The sequence below is a fragment of the Halichoeres trimaculatus genome, unplaced genomic scaffold, assembly GCF_033239565.1.
Source record: "Halichoeres trimaculatus isolate MK-OKI-2021-1 unplaced genomic scaffold, fHalTri1.1 fHalTri1_scaffold_17, whole genome shotgun sequence".
In the NCBI taxonomy this organism is placed as follows: domain Eukaryota; kingdom Metazoa; phylum Chordata; class Actinopteri; order Labriformes; family Labridae; genus Halichoeres; species Halichoeres trimaculatus.
The window spans coordinates 15,362,501-15,383,985 of NW_027437195.1; the positions used below are offsets into that span (position 1 = coordinate 15,362,501).

The window sequence follows — 21,485 nt, forward strand, 5'->3', positions numbered from 1 at the left end:
TCGCTGCACAGTGCACTGTACCAGACTCCATCATTCATTTGGATAAAAGAGGTGGAATTTAAAAACAGCCAATGCTTTACTTGGATACAGATTGCATCCATTTATTGCTCTGAGTGATGGAGCGGCCGGCGACTCTGTCCTTCACCTCCCCAGCGCTCAACCACTTCCCATAAAAGTAAAAAAGGATTCACCCCTGGCCCTTAAGGTCCCCTCGTATTCAGGGCGCGGAACGAGGGGCATCCCTCAGTTTTTCAGCAGTCAACAGACCCAGAGTCAGATGTTGGAACGATAAAAGGAGGAAATGCATGTGTATAATCTGACACAAATGTTAGCTGATGAATTCTCCTTGTGACACAGTGAATTAATGTCTCCTCTGTGCACAAAATGTGCAAAAAAGAAGTCACATACAGTTTGTTTATTTTTGTTAAGTGTTTTCTGATGTGTTTATTTTAGATTAGATATCCTTAAATCTTCTGTTAGATATTACACTCTGTGTGTTTCTGAATTAAGTCTGAAAATGCAACATTACATAAAAGGAAATTTCCTGGTTTGACCCCGCTCTCCTCCCAAAGCCCTGCAGAGTGTTTCCCTGCTTCGTGAGTCTAGTGCCCCCTGTCCACCATGATTTATCATGCATCCCATGTCGTCCAATGTCAGTTTCTGCAGCTGCAACTGCTCTGTATAAATCTTTACGTTGGCAGGCTGCTGTACCATGTCTCTCCTCAGTAATCTCAGCACCACCAGGAGATGCACATTCACTCTGACAAGCTTTCACACTCTGTGAACAAATTCTGGTTTGTTGCCATTCTGGCACGAGCGTGTGCAGAGACAAAATCACATTCAGTGGTTTGTTGAGTGCTGTTGTTTTCTGGTAAACATCTTGTTTGCATGAAAAGCTGCATTTAGCAGAAAGAAAAGCATTGCTCCCTTTGCTGCTCTTAGTGAACACGACAGGCGAGTCTTTGTTTGAGTTGGCCAGAGGAAGTGGATTGTTGTATGTGTTAGCGGTTGATTTGAAACTCTGTAATCAGGAGTGAAAATAGTCTGCGGCTCGAGGTGTCTCACAGGGCTCCGGGGGGAATTACTCAGGCGGTACCCAGCTGTTGCTTTGTCTTCTTTCTTTACCCTTTTAGCACTTCCATGGCAGTGCTGAAGCTCACTGTGGAGCAGAAAGGACAAAAAACTTATCAAGCCAGGTATCTGTTTGGATTAGATGACCGCTCCATTTCTCAGCCGTAAATTGGCTGTTTTCTTCTTTTCACACCAACATCAATCCAACAATCCAGCTCAATTCAACAAATCCTGGCTAGATTCTGAACAAAGACTACATTTTTTACGTTTGTTGGTACCAAGTATCATTAAACATGGACTTCAGTAACTTTGGTTGGATTAATTGGAACTTTAAGAAACCTTTCAACAATTTTTAACATTTCTTTTAGGGACCCAGTTTCAAAGAACACATTTTCCATCAGTTTGCCGCAAAAATGAACACATTCTACATTCAGTGAAATTTTTGTAGAGTTATTCATAAGGCCAAGATGAATTATTAAGTGTAAAGATCCTGATGGATTTTAATAGCCTTGGCTGATCTCACACTCTGACTAATTAATTATTGCAATCTTGCTCCTCCCCTGCTGTCGCTGATAATGCCCTTCATCTTTATCTCGAGGAAGAAATGATGGCAATAAACCAAAACCTGAACTTTCCTGTGTGCTGTATTTCAGCCTCAGTTAGGGTTTGGACTTAACAGGTAGGGATGATTGACCTGGTCAGACTGTTAGTGTGTTATCTCTGAATGTCGAACAGACCCTCATGCTGGTGCCCACGCAGAGGCCGGCCCCTCGGTCAGCCCGGCCGCCTCTCCTCTCCCCTCTGTCTTCATGTGTCTCCTTGCCTGAGCAAGACGGCTGCTTGACAGATCACCTGCGTCGGAGGCCCGCCGTGTTCCTGCCCGGCGGTCCGGCCCCCTCTCATTAATGCCCAGGCTGGTGCGAGGGGCCGTATGGCAGCACAAGACAAATAACGCTACCACTCAGCCATCACTTTTGCTGACAGAAATGCAGCCCACCGCACTATTTCGCCCTCTCCGGCTCCACTCCGCACCCTGCTCGCGTCCTTCAAAGAAAGCCCCCTCTCTGCCCCCACCTCCTCCGTCACCCCCACCCATCTCCTCCATTTCCACCTGCACCTGCCTGTGCTGCTCCACCAAACTTTCATGGTGGTTTTTGCTGTTTCCTGAGGCTGAGCTGTACGCTGAGACCCACACAGGTTGACGGAGTGCAGCTTTGAGCCGGCAGCCTTTGGAAAAACTCTGACAGTTCTCTGTTTGGTTTCACGTTTAAGGAGAAAGATCTGTTTTATTCCAGCTCAGGACGTCAGCTGCTCCTTGACTCGTTTGTTTGTAGACCCTCTCAGAAGGAGGACAGACTTAAACGCCCTGTTCTTTCAATTGCATAAAGAATCACTCGTATGTGTGTATGTGTGTGTGCGAGAGAGGAAGGAGTGTGAGGGGGGAGAGAAACACAAAGGCTAATCATTAAAGAGCTATTCAGCCCTGTTCATTTAAGTGTGGGAATCAGCAGGCCCATTACTGTCAATGTGTAATTAGCTGATTAATAAACAGGGGGAAGGGGAGTGCTCCAGGAAGGCCTGTAATGATTGTTTTTAGAGAGCATCACATGAGAGCTTATTAAGACGGTAAGATGGTTCCATTCAGCCACCCATTATCACCTACAATAAATGCATGTACTGTAATTCTCCCATCGACACAAAACCTTTGCCATGTAACGTCTTTATTGACCTTGATGTAAAACCAGTTGAGTGTTCTGGCCATTTTTTATTCCAGCACTGGATTAACATACATCACTTTGAAGCTTGCACACACTTCCCCTATACATAAATAAAAGTAAGTACTTAACAAGTTGTTGTGCATCAATCAACACTTTTTATTGGACTGTAACCAAGTATGGATACTTCAATGTATTTTTGTATATAATGATATTATATCACACATGTCCCTCCACAACCTTTATGGAGAGCTCTGGTTTCTTTGACAAATGTTATCCTTAAAGTGATGCTTCTTTATAAAATCTGGTTTTGATGACACCATCAGCCCTGAATTTGGGCTGTTCTCATGTTTTAACTTTCTGTCATATTTGTCAGAGACCGTACTTTTAAATTTGACAGTTCAATTTGACCAGCTGTTGAACTATTTTAAAGATATCTGTTGGTAAATCTTTCAAAGTGGAGAAATAGGTAAATCAAAAAACTGTTGCACCTGACTCATACATCTGCTGATAATCAGTATCAACCATAGACTGTAAAAAAAATGGACATCTACTTGCTCGGCTTGAAGTGAGGTTGCCACAAAAACTGCTCCCCCTGGTGGCTGGCTGCAGTATAGGTTAAAAAATATGGCTTTCCAGTCATTCCAGATGGGCTGTGGTCAAACTTTAAAAAATTAATACACCTCGTAGAAATGTTTGTCACATCCGATTGATGTGGTGATTAGAAGATAACATTTGGCTGTCTTGTATTAAAATCCTCTTTTGCCTGAAAAGTTTCGTTTTCATTAGTTATACGAGGTTAAAAACAAGGCTTTATGTCACATTTAACGATGATTGATGGCTGTCGTTCTGGTGTACTTTTTCCGGGGACTGTAAAATATGTCAGGAGGTGGAGTCAAGAAGTGATTAGACTCTCGAAAGAAAAAAATAACATTATTTTTGTCACCCAGCTCCACTCAGAATCTCCCAGAATCCCTCATCGTCTCTACTGCACAGACTCTGGCTGCAATTGCTTCCAATGGCTGCGCCTGTGACGAGGGAATTTTGGCTTCAAAACCGTACAATGATAAATGGTGGGGCCACGCTGTCCTCTCTACATACAGTCTATGTTATCAACCAGCATTTGCCCATTTGACATCCACTCACTGGTAAATACTGAACGGTGCACCAAAACACCTGACCAGTCTTTATCTGAATCTTATTAAAACATATCTTTGTTTTATTAGATTACTTCTTGCAGGCTAGCATACAAAACTGCTGCTACAGAGAAAAATAGATCTCATTGGGCGGAAGAAGTCCCCTGTCAGACAAACTTTGGCGTGTAAGAAAAAGTCATCAGTGTGTGAGTGTGACACCAGCTGAGAAAGATCAGCAACATGCAGTTTGTCAGACATGTTTTGGTGACAATTAAGAAGGACGTAAAAGGAGGAACTAAAGTAAACTAATGGTAAAACTTAAAATTCAGCAAATCTCACAAGTCATTTGACAAATAGATGTGAACGATTACAAAGAAGTATTGTGAAAAACATGGAAATCAGTCATCAAATAAATCATTAAAAAAAAGTATCATTCCTGATTTTTTTAATCATGACGACTCCAGTAACTTAATCAACTTTTAGTACATATAAGTAGTAAAAGAAGTAAAAGAAAACAACTCCAGAGAAAGAGCCAGTCAGTTTACCTAAAGTTTTGTTTGCTTTTGCAGCTCATAAAGAGGCATCATTATTATTTTCAGTCTGGGTAGTAACTGTCTACAACCTCCTCACAGGAGCTTTAAGTATTGGTGCATCAGTGTTATAAATTATACCACACAGTTTAGAATTTATAAATCAGTGACATGGATCACTTTAATGCAGATCCAGCAGTTTTATTTATTTGACTTACATTAAGATTTTTCAGCACAAAACTTTTGCTTGTGTACAGTTTTCACCTTTACATGCATTAGTTTAACTCCTGAAATGTTACATTTGTTTGAGGTAAGTGTTTTGTCGGTGTAAAACTGTACCAGCAGCTTCCCCTGATCGTGACCTTGACCTACAGCAGACGCTAGTATCTGCCCCGTACACGTGCACACAGCCACAGACTGCATGTTTCCAGCTGATTCTCTGAATATGTCAAATAAGAAAAACTCCTGAATTTTGATTCAAGCCTTCGACTATGTTTAACCCGAGTGTTTGGGTTGAACCTCAGCAACGGTTAGTCATCGTTCCCTCAAGAAATATTAATCAATTATCTTGCCCGCCGGATCAGTTTGGGGAAGAAGTCATCTGGAAAGAGGCACAAGCAGATATAATGGGAAGGAGCAAAAGCACATGCCAGTGAATGCTGTAATGCCTAATCCTTTGAGACAGCCCAGAGCCACAATGTCACTTCTAGTTCCCTCGTCCTCTGCTCTGGGACTGCCTCCCCAATGTCTTGTGTGACCGTTGCTAACTTTCTTTTTTTTTGGGCGGCGGGGGGTGAGTTGAGATCAAGAAAGATTTATTTATCAAGTATGTTAGGGAGTGCAATTGTTTTAGAGTTCCTCTGTCTGCTGCAAAATTGGCCACGGTTCTCTTTGGGATATTTTCCTTCACTGTGTGAAACAAAAAGCTTTGAAAAGGGTGAGAAAAACAAGAGAATGCTGAAAAAGGAAAAGGTTTTCTGAAGGATGTGTGATGAAGGGAGTGAAAAACATACAGCTTCTTACAGCCCATAACTGGAGCTAAGCCATAGGAGCAGCACAGATTGGCCTTTTAATATCCGTATCCACAAGTCATATGGGGCCAAATTGGATTTGGCTCACTTGACCAAAACCTCATTAATATTTAACCTATTAGACGAGGATTGCTTCAAAGTTTTATTTTAATGTACCTAAAAGAGTGAGTAATCCATGAGACTTTTCATTGACACACACTCTGAATGTCTGTGAATATCTTTGAATGTTTGCTCTTATTGTTGAGTTAAATTTCCAGTCTATAATACGAGCTTTCTTTGTTTTCTGCAGCCAGCAGCTCATTCCATAATGATCACCAGAGAGAGGAGGCGCAAGGAGCCAGAAGCACGTCCACTCAGGAGGCTGTGGGACCAAATGCAACATTTACACAGTCCTCTGATCCTGCCCATCTCGAGAGTCTCCCTCAGGAGGTACCGTAAACCTGGCTGGACGAGTCTGTGGGAACCAGTGAAAGAAAAACCACCGTGCCACAGAGAGAAAAGACTGAGCCTCCTCCTACCGCACAATCTTAGAGACAAAGACAAAAATACAATCATCACTCCTCAAATCAGCATGTTCCTGCTAGATCCAGTCCTTCCAGGTAGTATATTAAGCATGACAAATGTTAATGCAATCAAGCCTTGTTAACCCTCTGCCATCTCCTCGAGGAAGAGAGCAGCTTCAAGAGGCTCCTTGTTCTGCTCAAAGACTTGACGGCTCCTCCTGTTTCCACACTCACTGCCCCTGGGCCACCTGCTACCACACAATCCAGCAATTATGTCCACTCTGGAAGCACAGTGTTTGTCAGTGGGGACACTGAGATGGTCGTCAGATTTGGTTTTCTGTAGGTTTTTCCTCTACGTTGAGCTGCACGTAGCTAGCTCCGAGACATTTGAGCATCAGAATGTTTAGCTACCACATGCAGCTACAAAGTTCAGAGAGGCGACCACCAATAGAGAGTCACACAAAGTACAGGCCTCCTATTAGCATGGATTTAAAAAGCTACAGTTTGTACAAAGGTGCTCATTAGCACTACACAGAGGGAGTGTGGTCGTGGTCCTCGGAGGCCTGCCTCTGTTCTCCTCAGCTTACCTTCCATATTCAAATTTCCCCAAATGTATTTAAGTTCAAGGCCGGCTGCAAATCCTTTTAAAGAGGCAGTTTTTCAGCAGTGCTGGATTAGTTGCTTTTGGGGGCTGCACAGAGAGGCAGAGGAGAGGAGTTGGAGTAGCTGCTGCAGACAGGAGAGGAGAGTCAAACATAGTCTTTTCACCTACCCTTGGGGTATACATTTCCCTGACTCCTGCACCATCAGATGCATTAAAAGATCAATGGAGGCATACAGAGAGATCAAACACAACACTTTTCCAGGCTGGTAAACAAGCTGTATATTCAGAGGAATGCATTTTTATAGGAGACCAGTGAAGTAGGTTTAGCTTGACCCGAACCCCACAGGTGATAACTTCTGCAGTCTTTAAAAACAAAAGTGTACTCCTGCACATAATCAAATCATCTCATCTGGCACGAATCCTGGAAAAGTATTTTACAAGGACAGCAAAGTGAGTTTTGTCTCAGTCTGAAATAAAAATCCCATTCCTGAAATCTTCGCTGCACCAAACGTACAAGTATGCACTTTCCATAATAAGTATTCAAAACCTTTTTAGGAAAGCGACCACATTACCTTGAGCTGCACACTGCATGTCTTTTTAGACACTTTAAAGCCTTATTTAAGAGAAGAATCGCATTTAGTAGAATGAGATTTGCCAATTAACATGAGTTATACGTCTGCTATAATCCGTCTGAGAAGACTTTATGTGACCATGTTGGCCAGGGATGACATTTATAAATGCTGTGTGTGCACACTCGTCTAAATGGATGCTTCACACAAGACATCCTGCCACAGGAATCAGTCAAAGTGTTAAGGCAGGGAGCAACCCCCATCCCCTCCCTCCATGATTCTCCCCATATGTGCGCTGGAAGTCCGAAAGCGGGCTCTTCTCAGGCCAGAAAGCAGAGCTGATGGATAGGAGGCACATCAGATGAGCTTAGTAATTAGAAAAAAGGAGCTTTTGATAAATATATCGGTGACTTCTTTGAGACATATGTCCCTTGATGCTGACAGGTATTGACTGTGTGCTGTTTTAAGGAGCGCTTCTTGCTATTGCCTTATCCGTCAGTCTGTGTTTTGGTGCCAAGGCACTGATGGGGGGGAAGAAGACGCATCATTTCAGATACAGTTCCATTAGCAGCACGAGTGGGGAAGCACCTCACCTGCCTCTGTGCTAATTAGCAGTCACCATAACGACACCTCAGACAGACTGTATGCCCCCAAAATGAATTTCCAATGGCCAGGAAGTGGGGGAAACGGCTTCCGCACAGCCAGTCAATTGCCCTGTTACAGTTAAGGAATCCAGCGGCTTGGTACCACTCATATTTCATCCCAGGTAAAGATTACCTGTCAGGCCCATGGGAGATGTATTGATCTGTTTTCCTTTTTCCGCCAGCAATCACCTGACAAAGGCACCTAGGAGGTGAGTGAATGAGTGATGCCTGGTCCGTTTGCTCGGGCGTAGTGGCTGCTAGTGTCCACTGATGGGTGGAGAAGTGATGAGGAAGAGGAGAGATAATGCAGTCATAAACTCTGTTTGAACCTCCTCTGTATGCATGCAGGGCAGCCCCCCGGCCCCCCCCCGAGGTCACAGGTCAGTGGGGAATTTGACTTTTTTTTTTCCTCTTTTTTGTCTGTGGTGTTTGTTCTTGCTGTGTAGACTGTAGTGATGACAGGAACACATGCAAAAGAGCCTCTCTGGTTCCTGCTGACAAATGCATGTTGTGAGTCACTGTAGTTCAACTCACTTTGGGTTTCAAAAGGGTTCAGGTTTGATCCGTGAGCCCTCCTTACAATGAAAGCCAACCTTGTGTGGTCAGGGTTTCTGGGGACTGTGAGTGTGGCACTGCTGCACCAGCAAGGATCAATACACTTTACATCAGCTTGTGACTTTTCGGCAGCTAAAAGAATTTCTACATTTGCCTCCTTTGATTGAATGTCAGAGTCGATATTATCCATGACGCCATGTATTTCAGTGATAGCACTGTTTAAAATGTGTAGTACTTACGATGTGATGCTTATTTACAGGTCCATTAATTAAGGATTTAGAGCTGAGGACATTACATACATAAAATCAATTTGATCATAGATAGAAGATATGTCTAATTTTTTTTTTTTACTGTGGTAGGTTTTAATTTCATTTACAAGGATTTAAATATATCTCCCTGTTATCAGGGCACTTAGGCAGCTATCCACATTTGATACGTAGTACAAATAGCATCTTATCTCACAGGCTGTTATCTTTATATTTAATAGCAGTGGAGGCATGCTTAATTGCTTTGCAAATGATCTAGAGGATTACTCCTCCCTTAGAAAGCCTGCACGGTGTCACTAGATGTTAAAGAGACATTACAATGATAAAACTCAATCCGACCTGCAGTGCAGTGTTGATGCCTTTTTTTGTTTTTAATAAATGTCAGCATTAGGTGGATACTTAACTTCTGAATGAAATGTCTGAACATAAACATGAGTTGTGATGGAAACAAACTGAAAACTGTAAAGTATTCATGTCTTGGTTTTAAAATTGTGTGACAGGATCGCTTCAAATGTAATACTTTACCTTCATGTCGAAGGGGATGTCGATAATTTCTCATTGTATGGAGTATTTATTGAAAACTTGTACAATCTATTTATTCCATGTGCTGTTTTTGTGCAATAAATGATGTTTTTTTGTGTATGAAAAACAAGTTTATGGTTGTGTTTAGGGTCATAGTGCATACACATGAATTGTTTTCTTAGTTGGTATTGCAGAGTAACCCTTAAATGTCATAGCGCTCAAAGCAACAGGGTTTTTCCATCCATGGACACAGTTGTGTTCGGTTGTAATTGCTCCTAATTGTTGTGTGTAGCAAGCATAGACTGTGTATAGAGTGGACAGCGTGGCTCCGCCGTTTATCATTGTACAGTTTTGAAGCCAAAATACCCCATCACAGGCACCGCCATTGTAGCAGTTTGCAGCAGATTCTGTGCAGTAGAGACTGGAAGGAATTCAGGGAGAATCTGAGTGGAGCTGGGTGACAATATTTTTTTTTCTCACTTCTTGACTCGACCTCCCGACATATTTTGCAATCCCTGAAAAAAATACACGAGAACAGCAGCTGTCAATCATCGTTAAATGTTACGTAAAACCTTGTTTTTAACCTTGTATAACGAATGAAAATGAAACTTTTCAGAAAAAAAGAGGACTTGAATACAAGACAGCCAAATTTTATCTTCAAATCACCACAACAATTGGACGTGCAAAACATTTCTCCGAGGAGTATAAATTTTTTAAAGTTTGACCACAGCCCATCTGGAATGACTAGGGAGATGGATTGTTTAACCTATACTGCAGCCAGCCACCAGGGGGAGCAGTTTTTGTGGAGACCTCACTTCAAGCCGAACAAGTGGACGTCCTTTTTTTTTTACAGTCTATGTTAGCGAATAAGCTAAGGTTGCTCTGCTAACTTTAGCCCACTTAGCATCCAGTTTGATGCACAGACTCTGATTTTGCTCAGTTTTTACAGTTTTCTGGGTCTGTTTATTACAATCTACATCCATTTAAAAGCCGTGGAGACATTTCATTCAATACAAGTTCAACAACCCTTGGGAGCACTAGAGTGAATATTATATGGTTTTGCTTTCAGTAGATTCAAATAAACTCAAATGTAAATACCTCCAGTAGCTGTTGGGATGTGTAAATGAGGACTCAAGAGATGGACAGGCTAACCCAACAGCTGACGGACTGACTCCACCATCCACAGAGCTGTGTATGTGGAGTGGCAGAAACCCCACAAGATTTGACAGCGGTCCTGCTGAATACAAATGTTAGTGTGGCTGACAGAGAAAATACTCCCTCGGCTGATGGAGATTATCACTAGATCCCCTGCTGTTAATCTTGCGGCTGAATGCTGAAGACGGCCGTAGTCACTCGGCCACGTGTTGAGAGTCGGAGCAATTCTCTCTGCTCACCGGTGGTCCACGGTTACAAATCACATCATCAGCTGTCTGAGCACCAGCAGCCACCTCTTCTCCACCAGATTGATGGTGAAATGGAGGAAAAATCAATGGCTTCCTCTCGTCAGAGAGAGCCAGCTCTGTCATGTTTGGGAGTTTGATGTTACCCTCTCTTACTCTCCCTCGGCAATGGGAAATTGAAAGCTGAGTTTGAACAAGCTGACAGACGTGAACAGACTGGAGTGGCTTGAGTCGATATAATGACCGATTTTGATCTGCCACTTTTACTGGTGAGGTTATCAGTTTCTGCCTTTTTGAAAACACTTCTAAACCACCGCACAAGATCACAGTGATCAGGTTGAGTTAGTTGAGTTTCTTTTAAATGATAGTCAGTCTTCAGACCGACTTCTGTGTAGGTGACCCTGTGAGTAACAGCCGTCAGTTTTCATACCGGTCCCCCCCTCGGGAGTCCCCTCCATCACTTCATCCTTATCACCACTATGACACACTGCAACTGTGTCACAAGGTTTCCATTCACTCACTGAGCTTTTTCTCTGTGACACATATTCCTCCCTTAATGGGAAATTCAAATATCACGTCCCGGCTGAATGCAATATTCACTTAGCCAGAGATAACACTGTTGATGTGTCTCGTGTATCCGGTTTGGGAAAGGCACAGCTTGGTCTCTGACACCAGATCTGACTGTGAAAGTCGGTGTGTAAATTCTGCGTGTGTGACCTGTTCATTCTGCTTTATTGGTGTGTGCATGTGTTGGTCCTCTTGTGAATTTGAGGGGGAGCAGATTTCAGGGCATCTGTGCTTGTCCTGCGGCTTCTCCTCATGTCTTTACACCAACACCATCCCTTTTCATTTCTGCTGGCATTCTAATCAGAGCGTTACGAGCTCCAGCGGGTGAAGTACGCAGAAAGTTGTGTTTCCTGACAGCCAATAAAAACCGTATAATCTCCCTGATTCAAGTGGCCCATTTAAAAAAAATCACTAACTAGTGCTATCACTCAGACCACCCCCTTCCCTTTTTATTTAATGCCCTTTTTTATTTAATATATAGCCCATGAAAAATGAGAGACTCCCGCTCCGCCGTGTAGATATTTTGTTGCTGATGATGCGAGACGAATTTCCATCACAGCTTTGTTTCCAGCGGGTGAGCGGATAATCTTTTACAGTGCAGGGAGGGAGGGCACTGCTCCCATCAATCTCTGGGGCTTATAGCCACCGCATGGTTGCCTTACCTGACCAGAACGCCTGTGGTGTACCGCGCTGATGGCCCACTCAGGGTCAGGAGCCACCGGGGAAGGTGGCCACACTGGGAGCAGCCACCTTCCAAACCCACCGTATCCTGCACCACACTTCTGTTCCATTATTCCTGTCATTGTTATTATGTCATTTTTCTAACAAGGCAGTCATGTCTGAGAGAGCAGCGCTGCTTTCCTGCTGACGGCACGGTGAAACTGCTTCTGCAGCGAGGGCCTCAGCTGCCGTTTTTGTCAACAAGAAACCGCCACTGAGATTTCACCCTTCTGTGCTTCTTAACCATGTGCATTAGGTGTTGTAGAGCAAAAGGTTTCGGCTTTAGTCCTGGCATCCTGCCTGGGCAACCCCCTTGAGAGGGGCCTCCTGGTGGTCTCCGTGCTGGCGTAGTGGCAGCTTGCTGCTCTCTGCACCCCGCTGCCCTGGCAATCACCTGCAGCACAGCTCCTTCCCGTGGAGACACCGCCGCTGCTCTGATTGACAATAATGGGAAGTGGCAGAATCGATGGGAGACAAGAGAGGGGTGCGCGTGAAATTCTCCAGGAGCTTCCAGTCACAGACCAGAGGCTCTGGCACCACTCACCTGTCATCCCCCCGACACCAGGATTAGGGCCTGTGACAGTGGGAGATGCTTGAGGACAAAGATGCAGTGGTTGTCATCGCTACTGACAGGGAGGAAGTTGTGCCTCTCCTGCACACTTAGACTACATACATGTGGCGTTAACTTGACGTTCCTGAACACCGATCTGCTTCACAGTCTTTACATGAGAGCTATATGCAAAAAAGTCCGTCTTTGTCATGAAGTCAGGAAAAAATAATTCTTACCTTCAATTTGGTCAGGAAGTTAGCCAACAAACAAGCTTTAGATAAAAGAAGTGTAGCTTAAAGACTCCAATGTACCATTTTTAGTGACTGTTTTAAAGAGGTATCTCATTTGAGGCACTCAGAATCAGCTCACTTTGCTCTGTCATGGTTTGTGAGTGTGCTTGTGTGCGTGTGTTACCACAGCGGATGGAGGCCATGTGTCGTGACAGCAGGGGCACTCCATTCTCTAATTGATCGGCAAAAGATGCACATGAAGAAGACGTTAAAGCAAAATGAAGTCATAACAGTGGATTGAGACATTTATTAAGTCAGACGAAAGGCCCTCAGAAACGTTGAGATTGTTTATTGATTTTTGTGTTTTGGCTGGCTGCGCAGGAGTAATCGCTCGTGCTGCTACTCCTACTGCTGCGGAGGCTGCTGGGGCTACAGGGGGCTCGAGTGGAGCCAAATGTTGTCGTGGACGCATCGACTTCCTCCTAAAAGAGGCAACTTTAACCAGCAGAACACAGAGCTGTCATTACTGCTGCTTTTGTTCCCTCGTTTGGAAAAAGGTCTTGACCTGAAAAGCTGTCAGAAAGTTGTGAAAGAGGCCTGTAGTTGATACTATGGGCTATGGGTACAAGTTTTGTATTCTTCTATTGCTATAGATTAGCACAGAGATATATAAACAGATATGTCTTCTTTATTTATTATTATTTTTTAAAAAGTAGTTTTAAAAGGGACTTTGGATTTAAAAGATATGCATTTGATCACACAACTCCCCCCTTTTATCACTTTTTTTTGGTAAAACTGTTTAAAACCAAATGTTTTCAAATGGGTAGAGATCACAGGGTAGCTCATGATACAATACAGTTTAATTTGGTATGATTAGATTTGATGTAATAAAATATAAAACGATAACTAGGGATGGGTACCGAATTAGATACTTTCATAGGTACCAACCAAATTCTGTCAAAAGTAGCGGGTACTGATTCACGTAAAATCAAAAGTGCCATGTTAAGGTACCTAAATGCATCCTTGTGACTGTGAGGGAGTGGAAGAGTAGTTGATTTTCCATGCTGGACATAAACACAGCATTTTAAGGTTATATACTAAAGATTAAATATGTAAAATTGAAAAACATCATATTTCATCGTTTAACAAATTTATATTTTTACCACATAAACACAAATAAGTACCAAAATTGGTACTGTTGAGCACCGGTACCGGTTGTCAGGTACCAAGCATGGGTACTGTATCGTTTGAAATGTGAAAGGTACCCATCCCTAATGATAACACAATACCACAAAACACAATTTAAAATCAGGGACATAACTATGCAATATTTTCAGTTATGGTACGACAATATTTTTTGATATAATATGAACATGTTGCTCTATGTTGGGTTACGTGACTTGATGTTTTGTATGCATTTGACTTTTAGGAAAAAAAAAAAAGCAGGACAAGATTTGTCATTGGAAAAAACTTCTTACACAGGACATAATAAGAAACTGAAGGCAGTCACTGTCCACAGGGGGCGCCAAAATGAACAAACAGAAAGTTGCCCACAGGAGCTTTAAGTGCTGGTTTTCATGAACTAAGCAGTAACAACAGCTATGAATAATTATCCATTGTTATGATTTAATTGGACTTAATTACCTAAACAATCAACACACTGACAGTTCTATGACTGACACTTGAATTAAAATAAAATATTTGTTAGTTTTGACCCTTTACTTTTATTTGAGCATATAGTTTACAGCAGACCACTGCTTCTATAATTTGTTTTCTATACAAGAAAGGATATAAACTGATTTCACAACTTTACAGCTGGCCCACTGTACAAATGTGTGTGTGTGTGTGTGTGTGTGTGTGTGTGTGTGTGTGTGTGTGTGTGTGCGGTGTGTGTGTGTGTGTGTGTGTGTGTGTGTGTGTGTGTGTGTGTGTGTGTGTGTGTGTGTGTGTGTGTAAGCTGAGCGTAGCTGCTGAGTGTTAGGTAGAGTTCAACCATACCAGTGACATCAATCTGCCTGTTCTTTATTAGATGGAGCAGTGAGGTGTAACTGACTGCATTGTCCACAGATGGACTGGGGCCCGTAGCACACGGGACCCTGGTCAGCCACCCTGACAATACAATCAATAACCACACACTCATTATGGGAGCCCTGCCTGCCTTCTTCTGCCTTCCTGCCCAGTGGAGCCTTCATCCATGCTTCATTTTACCTTCATCGCTCTGCTTTTCATCGTCCAGTGTGGTTATCCTCCTGATTCTTGCATTTTAACCGCATTGTGTTTTCTTTTGAATTCAATCAGAGGAACAGGGACAAGTGAAGGGGCCTTAAGACATCCCAGCTCCAGTTTCTTCTCTCCTGCGATATTCAGTAGTCAGGCCGGACAGCGGTGGATGACAGTGATCCAGCGTGGAGCCTGGGGCCTATAAATGGTAATGCCCTCCACTTGCCTTCCTCATAAAGCATAATAAAAGAAGGTTATAAATCCTACCAATTAGCTGCGTCCATCAGTCGCCTTAATTGGAGTGTCGTGACTGGCTAGGGGATGACCTTGTGTGCCAGAGAGCCAAGACAGACGATGTGGCCGGATAGGGAGGGGGTATCTTTGTGGATGTGGAGGACTCTGGCTTCTTTAAATCAACTGTATCTAACAGGCCATACTGTAGTTAAGGGCCGAGTCGTTAATGCTGACTGGTCATGTTGATGTCGTCTGTGTTAATGTGTAGGGCTTTTAAATGTGTATGAATATGCTTCAGGCTAACAGCGGGTAACTGAAAGGACATAAAGTAACAGCACAGCAAAAATAGAATAATTCAGTTAAAGGGGGTGTTCATGGAAACTTAACTGATGTGTGTGATGGCACATCTGTATCTTTACAGCTACTGACTCCTACCTTGAGTTTTTACATTTGTTAAGAGGGGAGAAGTTTGAAAAAGTGGACTAGCATGTTGAAAACAGGTGGATGATTAATATCACTTTGATAAGTAGGTTTCCTTTCTATAAAGTTTGGTAGTTGTGGTAGCCACCATGATGTTACCAACTTGCTCTTGCTTTTTTAACTTTTGAATTTTAGAAATATGGCTTCTGTCATCTTAATTCTTCTAGTCTCAGGTAACCATTTCCAGACCAGAGAGTGGAGCTGGAGAGGGAAGGAAGCCAGTAAACTCTGAGTTATCGAATTATTCATTTGATGGCTTCATGTTGTAGGCTAGTTCATGAGCTGGCTTGTTGGGTGGTGTTTCCCATTGAATTAGACTCTATTGGTCAACTGGAGTTTGTTTAATGGACCAAGAAGGAAAAGGAGCTTGTAGAATGTGGAGGTCACGACTTCATGACCCCTCGCAGTGGTGCTGTTGACTTTTACTCTACACTTCACCTTTAAGGGGCCTTTTTATATTCTGCAGTTAATCAGATATTATGGCATACCATGTTTTGGTTGTCTTGAAGTTGTAGTTGTCAAGTGTTTTATAATTTAAGAGTTGTATCGTGGGTTACTTTGCAAATCCCATCCTTACTTACTGATTGTAACAGTCAAACATTAATTATGTAACTTGATGTATATTTTTGACTCATTACTTTTGAAGATGTGAAGTCTACAACTTTTGAATAATTTAGGGCATGGGAGACCTGACAGAGGAGAACAGTCAAAAAACTTGCCTCAACTCCACCTCTTTGTCTACAGGTAGGGCCAACAAAAGTGAGGTTGCGTCAGTTTTCCCAAAATATCACTGGCCCCCAATAAACCCCAAATATCTCATCAGAAATTAATGAATGACATCACAACCACCAAGTCCCATAGGTTGTGCAATACATGTTTGCATTGTTTGCACCCAAGATCAGCTGTCAACAGAAGGTAGCTTGTTGATGCTAACTGGTGCTAGACCGGATGTTTTCTGAGAAGCTGAGGAGAAGGAGATGAGGATGTGGTGAAACTGTGCTGTGAGCCAAGAAGAGACGACCTGTTCTTCCATTCATTGTTAAGGGGAATGGAAGGTCTACCTCCAATGTGATGGACAAAGACGGCTATGCTAACCTGGACTGGTTACAGGAGAGTGAGACGGAACAAGCTGATGAAGAAGGTCAGATCAGTCTTGGACCCCTTGGAGGTGGAGTCTTACAGGAGAATTATGTCCAAGCTGTGGTCACTGGAATTATTTTTTTTTTAAGGTTACGTGAATTCTATTTAGATATTCTTTTTGGAATTTCTGCACTAAACACTCTCTTGTTTGACATCTATACCCTGAGGTCATGATTCTGCACAAGAATTACCATAACCCTGGAAGAAAAGACTTTGGCTTTGATCAGAAACCACAGGTGTTCGTGATTCAACAGACTGCTCTTATTCTATCATTTTTTTCTCTTTTTCTCTCAGTGTAGCAGTTGAATCTACCTCAGTCCTCCTGTGGGCCTGACCACCACACCTTCCCTCTCAACACCTCAGTCAAGCGCTCTCTGTGGCCACTCAAACCTGAGACCTCTGTTTCCGCCGTTTCCATGAACATCCACTATCTCATGACACCGCTCTCTGTGAGGGGAAACAGTGAACCTGTTTGTCTTGCACAGACGCTGACGTGTTGTTGAGCTGTGCTCCATCCCTCCAGCTCAGGATTAGGCTGTAAAGACCAGTTAACCAAGCAGCTGTTGGAGGAGAGTTTCTCTCCGGCTGACTGAGGGCTGCCGACAGTCGTTTCCTTTCTCTCTAACGGTCCAGAGATAATTCAGTCATCAGGCTTTGAACTGAAGATAAGGGAGGAAGAGGATGGGGCAGAGGGGTAGAAAGGCGGCACATGTGGAGGGAAGCAGGGGCAGGTGTTTGGGAACCAGAGAGGGCCAAGTAAGATGAGATGGACCTGTGTGATTTACAGTCACTCTGAGATTCAGGTTGTTTAGAATGGATGCAGACGTTTGTGTGCTTCTGCATGTAAGCCATCATCGTTTCCCTCTTTGTACCACATTTTTAATACATCATCTATATATATGTGTCCTGTGCCAAATGAAAAATATCAAATGACCTAAACTTATGTAAAGTGATGAATGTATTTATACAGTAAGTGACGGATGGTCGGAGGCTAAACTATGTTTTAAGCTTCTTCATTAAATCTACTCAGGGAAAGTGAGTCTTGTGATTCTGCGTCTTGACCTATTGACCAAATTATCTCTGACTCCCTGTGTTTGAGTATCATCCTGTCCTCTTCCGTCCTGTGTTTTATGAATGCAAAAAGATGAGGGAGAGGAAATTAATTTCCAATAAATGCCTGACAGAGTAGCTTTTGTTTTGTCTCAGGCACGTGGGGTTTGCATACCTGCCAGGTGTTGTACGGCACGATCCCTCTCCCCAGTCCTCCTGCTCCATGGCAAGGTGCATGATGAAAGGCCTCGGGTGGCCCATCAAAGGGCCCATTGAGATGAAGCCACGAGCAGGACAGAGGGCCACAGTGTGGACGCTGGAAATTTGACACCCTCTGACAGAAGCTCCATACAGCCCACTCAGGGCCACGCTGACAGCACCGCTCGCAGGAGATCAGGCGCCCACTCATTCACTTCTACCGTGACCCCGGGTAAGAGAGAAGGGGGGGTGTTTACAGCCAGGGAGAGTGACCTGTAAAGAACAAAGATTATCTTAAGTCTTAAAATGTCTTTATCTTAGAAAACGTTCTTAAAGATAAAATCAAAACCACAGAGCAAGACAGTCATAATGATGTTGACATCTTTAAACGAGAGATACATCTATTTAAAAAAATAAATTAAAGAAAATACAATGTAACATCTCACTCTGCCAACTTACAAGGTTTCCTTAATTCTTGAAAAATACCTCAAACTTAATATCTATGAGCATAAAATATTTAACAAATGGGGGATCATGCTTATCTTATCCTGTTCTGGATGTCTTGACATATTTTCTTATATTTGGGAAACAAACATATTCCACACATAACGTTTTTGACACAAGCCCTTTTTTATTTATCATAAGTACAAATCAAAAAAGTTATTTACAAAAATAATCAAAAGAAAAGCTGTGGAGTAGCAAAGAAGACGAAATGTATTCTATGTATTCAGTTGTAACATCTTTCTATATTTTTTATTAGAAAGAAAATCAAAATTATCTAACATTAAAATAGTTGGAAATCAAAATCTGACAGGTTTGTTCTTTTCAGCAATCTTGAAGACTCTTATACATCAGGGTTGTGCAACCACTCATCCCCTGCCGAGGCTGAATCTCTGGTTGAATTGCTAATACTGTGCTACCTGGATGTAATCAAACACTAACTTGCTGTATTTTGATTTAGAAAATGTTGATAGAGTTATATATTGGCTGTTTCTGTTTAAAATGACATACAACACACAACTAGAACAGGCATGTAGACACTTACCTGCAGGGAGGACCTGCACTTGGTCAATGTAGTTCTGTAACATAAGCCAGATCTGGCGACCTGTTTTATATTTTGTAATCACTGTGATCTCCTGTTTGGATGTTTTCCATAAATTGAGCTCCATTTTAAATGTTTTTAAATGATTTCTTACCTTTGAAGTAGCTGAATAGCAGAAACTTAAATGCATGTTTAAATAACTTAGAATTCACCATTTAAAAAATCCAGAGTATGAATCAAACTCCTCAGCTGCATGTGTGAGCACACATGGATGAACTTCCCCCCTGACCTTACAGAGTCTTTTTTTTTCCTACCTGATCCCAAGTATTCCTACAATAAGCTGAGCTCATGAGAAAACATAGAAAAGGCAAAAATAATAACTATTTACCACAGGTTACTGGGGATGTTTATACTATGCAACTGGTATGATCTCTGATATGTCTATTTACACATAGCATTGATATAGGTATAAACAATGTTTTAACGTATTAACACTGATGCTTAGGAAAAAATCCTAAATGAAGAGATAACTGATTATATTTGACAGCACAGTGTGAAGTGTTCTGAAATAAAGCAAGCCAGCATACAGAGATTGTTTTCTTTAGACAAAGGAACCAAACTCATAAATGTATATGCCGTACAATGTGAATGTATCAAAGCATTCTTGGAATTGGCTAAGTGACAGATTTAAACAGGAGATTATTTGGGCATCCACAGCTGTAAAGCTGCTGGAAACCATTGCAAAACTTCAAACCAATTCATCAATAGTTTTGACAGATATTCACAGGTGGGTGATCCACTGACTCTTGTAGGACTGAAAGCTCCACACCCTTCTCAAAGACCTCCATGGTAAAAGAGAGAAGAACAGTGAGTTGAGAAAATGACTCAAAGCTTCCAGGACATCTTTGTCCGACTGCTGTTTGCCACTAACACACTACACGTTCACCTCGGAGTTGTGGCTCATTCTCCAGCATGATCTTATTAACCAAGCGCGCCTTGAATGTCATTCCTGCCCTGATAAAAAGATGTGCGTTTTAATGAAGTGTAATATAATTTTAACTGTGAGTCTCTCAAATTAGCAGCGGATGGGTCACGACTGGACTGCTGCCCTCATTGATGCCCTCGAATGAGGCTCACCTGTTGGGCGGTAAAAAGGGCACGCAGGGCCTTCAATCACCGGCCAGTGAGCAGCAGACATGTGCCCCTAAGCCCCTCTTGTTTAGGTATTAATAGACTTAGGCAGAGGCAACAAGACAAACATATGGGTGTTTACTTTTTTGGGATGTAGCGGTACATCAAGAGACACAAACGATTAAAATGAATGTGATGAAAATGAGCACAGTACTTTTTGAAACAGCAGGGGAAGTTGATTCAGCGTTCTAATGTTTCCTTATCATTTAAGATTGCCAGTTTTTGCCCATAACCTGGTGTATGTTCCTGAATATGTTGAAAGCAGAAGTTTTCCTGTAGTGCTTGAGCCAATTGGACATCTAACTTTTTTTTTTTTTTTTTAAGAACTAATAGTCCTCTTAGTGACAACCATTTAACCAGTATCCTTTCAAAAAAAAAAAAAAAAAGTATACTGCTGTGAAAAAAAACAAAAACCCCACCAAAAATAAGGGAATGATCTATCATTAACCCAACATCAAGAATCATATTGTACAACTTGAGCGTATCATTACATCATAGTAGTTTTCTTGTCACGTTTGACTTACTTAAAGACAAACTGATTGAGTCTGACAGAAAGAAGAAAACTTCATCCATTTAAGATTAATAAAACAAACAAATTGAATTTGTCAACCCCTCAGTTCTTGTAAATATACTCCACAACACCAAGGCCCCCAAACTTGATTGCACCGTCCCAGCCATTCGAGCTCATCACCTTTAAGAGACACAATCTTAAATAATAAGAGTTGTTCCAGTTGACACCCTGGCTGATGTTTGTTGCTCAGTAATATATGGCACAGGCAGAGCGAAGCAGTTGTCTGCTCTCTGCACCTGCACCAGCCATTCAGCCTGAAGTCTATAAATCCTGCCACAGAGCTGAAATGTTCCCGGACCTTCAGGTTGCCTCCTCTTGTCACCTTACACCATGTGATGCCTCAGATATGTGTTTTTGTTGGTGCATGTGTGTTTTGTTGAATGTGGCGGTGCTTTGATTAGCTGCCCCCTCACCACACATGTAGATTCCACCCGTGATCCCCTTTACACCACCACCTCCACTTTTTTTGTGTGGTCCCAGCCCCCATCGCCACGTGCTGCCAGGGTGTGCATATACAAATCACCACGGCCTTGTTAGCATAGTTTAGTGAAGATGTCAGCTTTACGAGGGCTGGGATGCTTGCTATGCGTGTCAGGGACAGCAGGGGAGGGGCTGACCCACAAAAAGGGGGAGCACAGACAGGGGGCACACAAACCCTGCACTGTAAATTTAGCTGTAAGGTATGGGTGCTGTGAAACGACAGGCCCGGACCCCTGTGTGATTGTGCAGAGTGTGATTTAACAGGA

The 21,485-nt window shown here is 42.6% G+C and overlaps 1 protein-coding gene across 1 annotated transcript in view; it reads left to right on the top strand.

Annotated features, from left to right (window-relative positions):
• The window catches only part of LOC141806610 (G patch domain-containing protein 2-like), a 27,592-nt gene extending 18,365 nt beyond the window's left edge, over positions 1–9,227 (top strand). The window contains exon 10 of the mRNA XM_074692218.1: positions 5,773–9,227. Coding sequence (XP_074548319.1) covers positions 5,773–5,921 — 149 coding nt within the window. The 3' untranslated portion in view covers positions 5,922–9,227. The remainder of the gene's footprint in view (positions 1–5,772) is intronic.
• Positions 9,228–21,485: the final 12,258 nt, after the last annotated feature.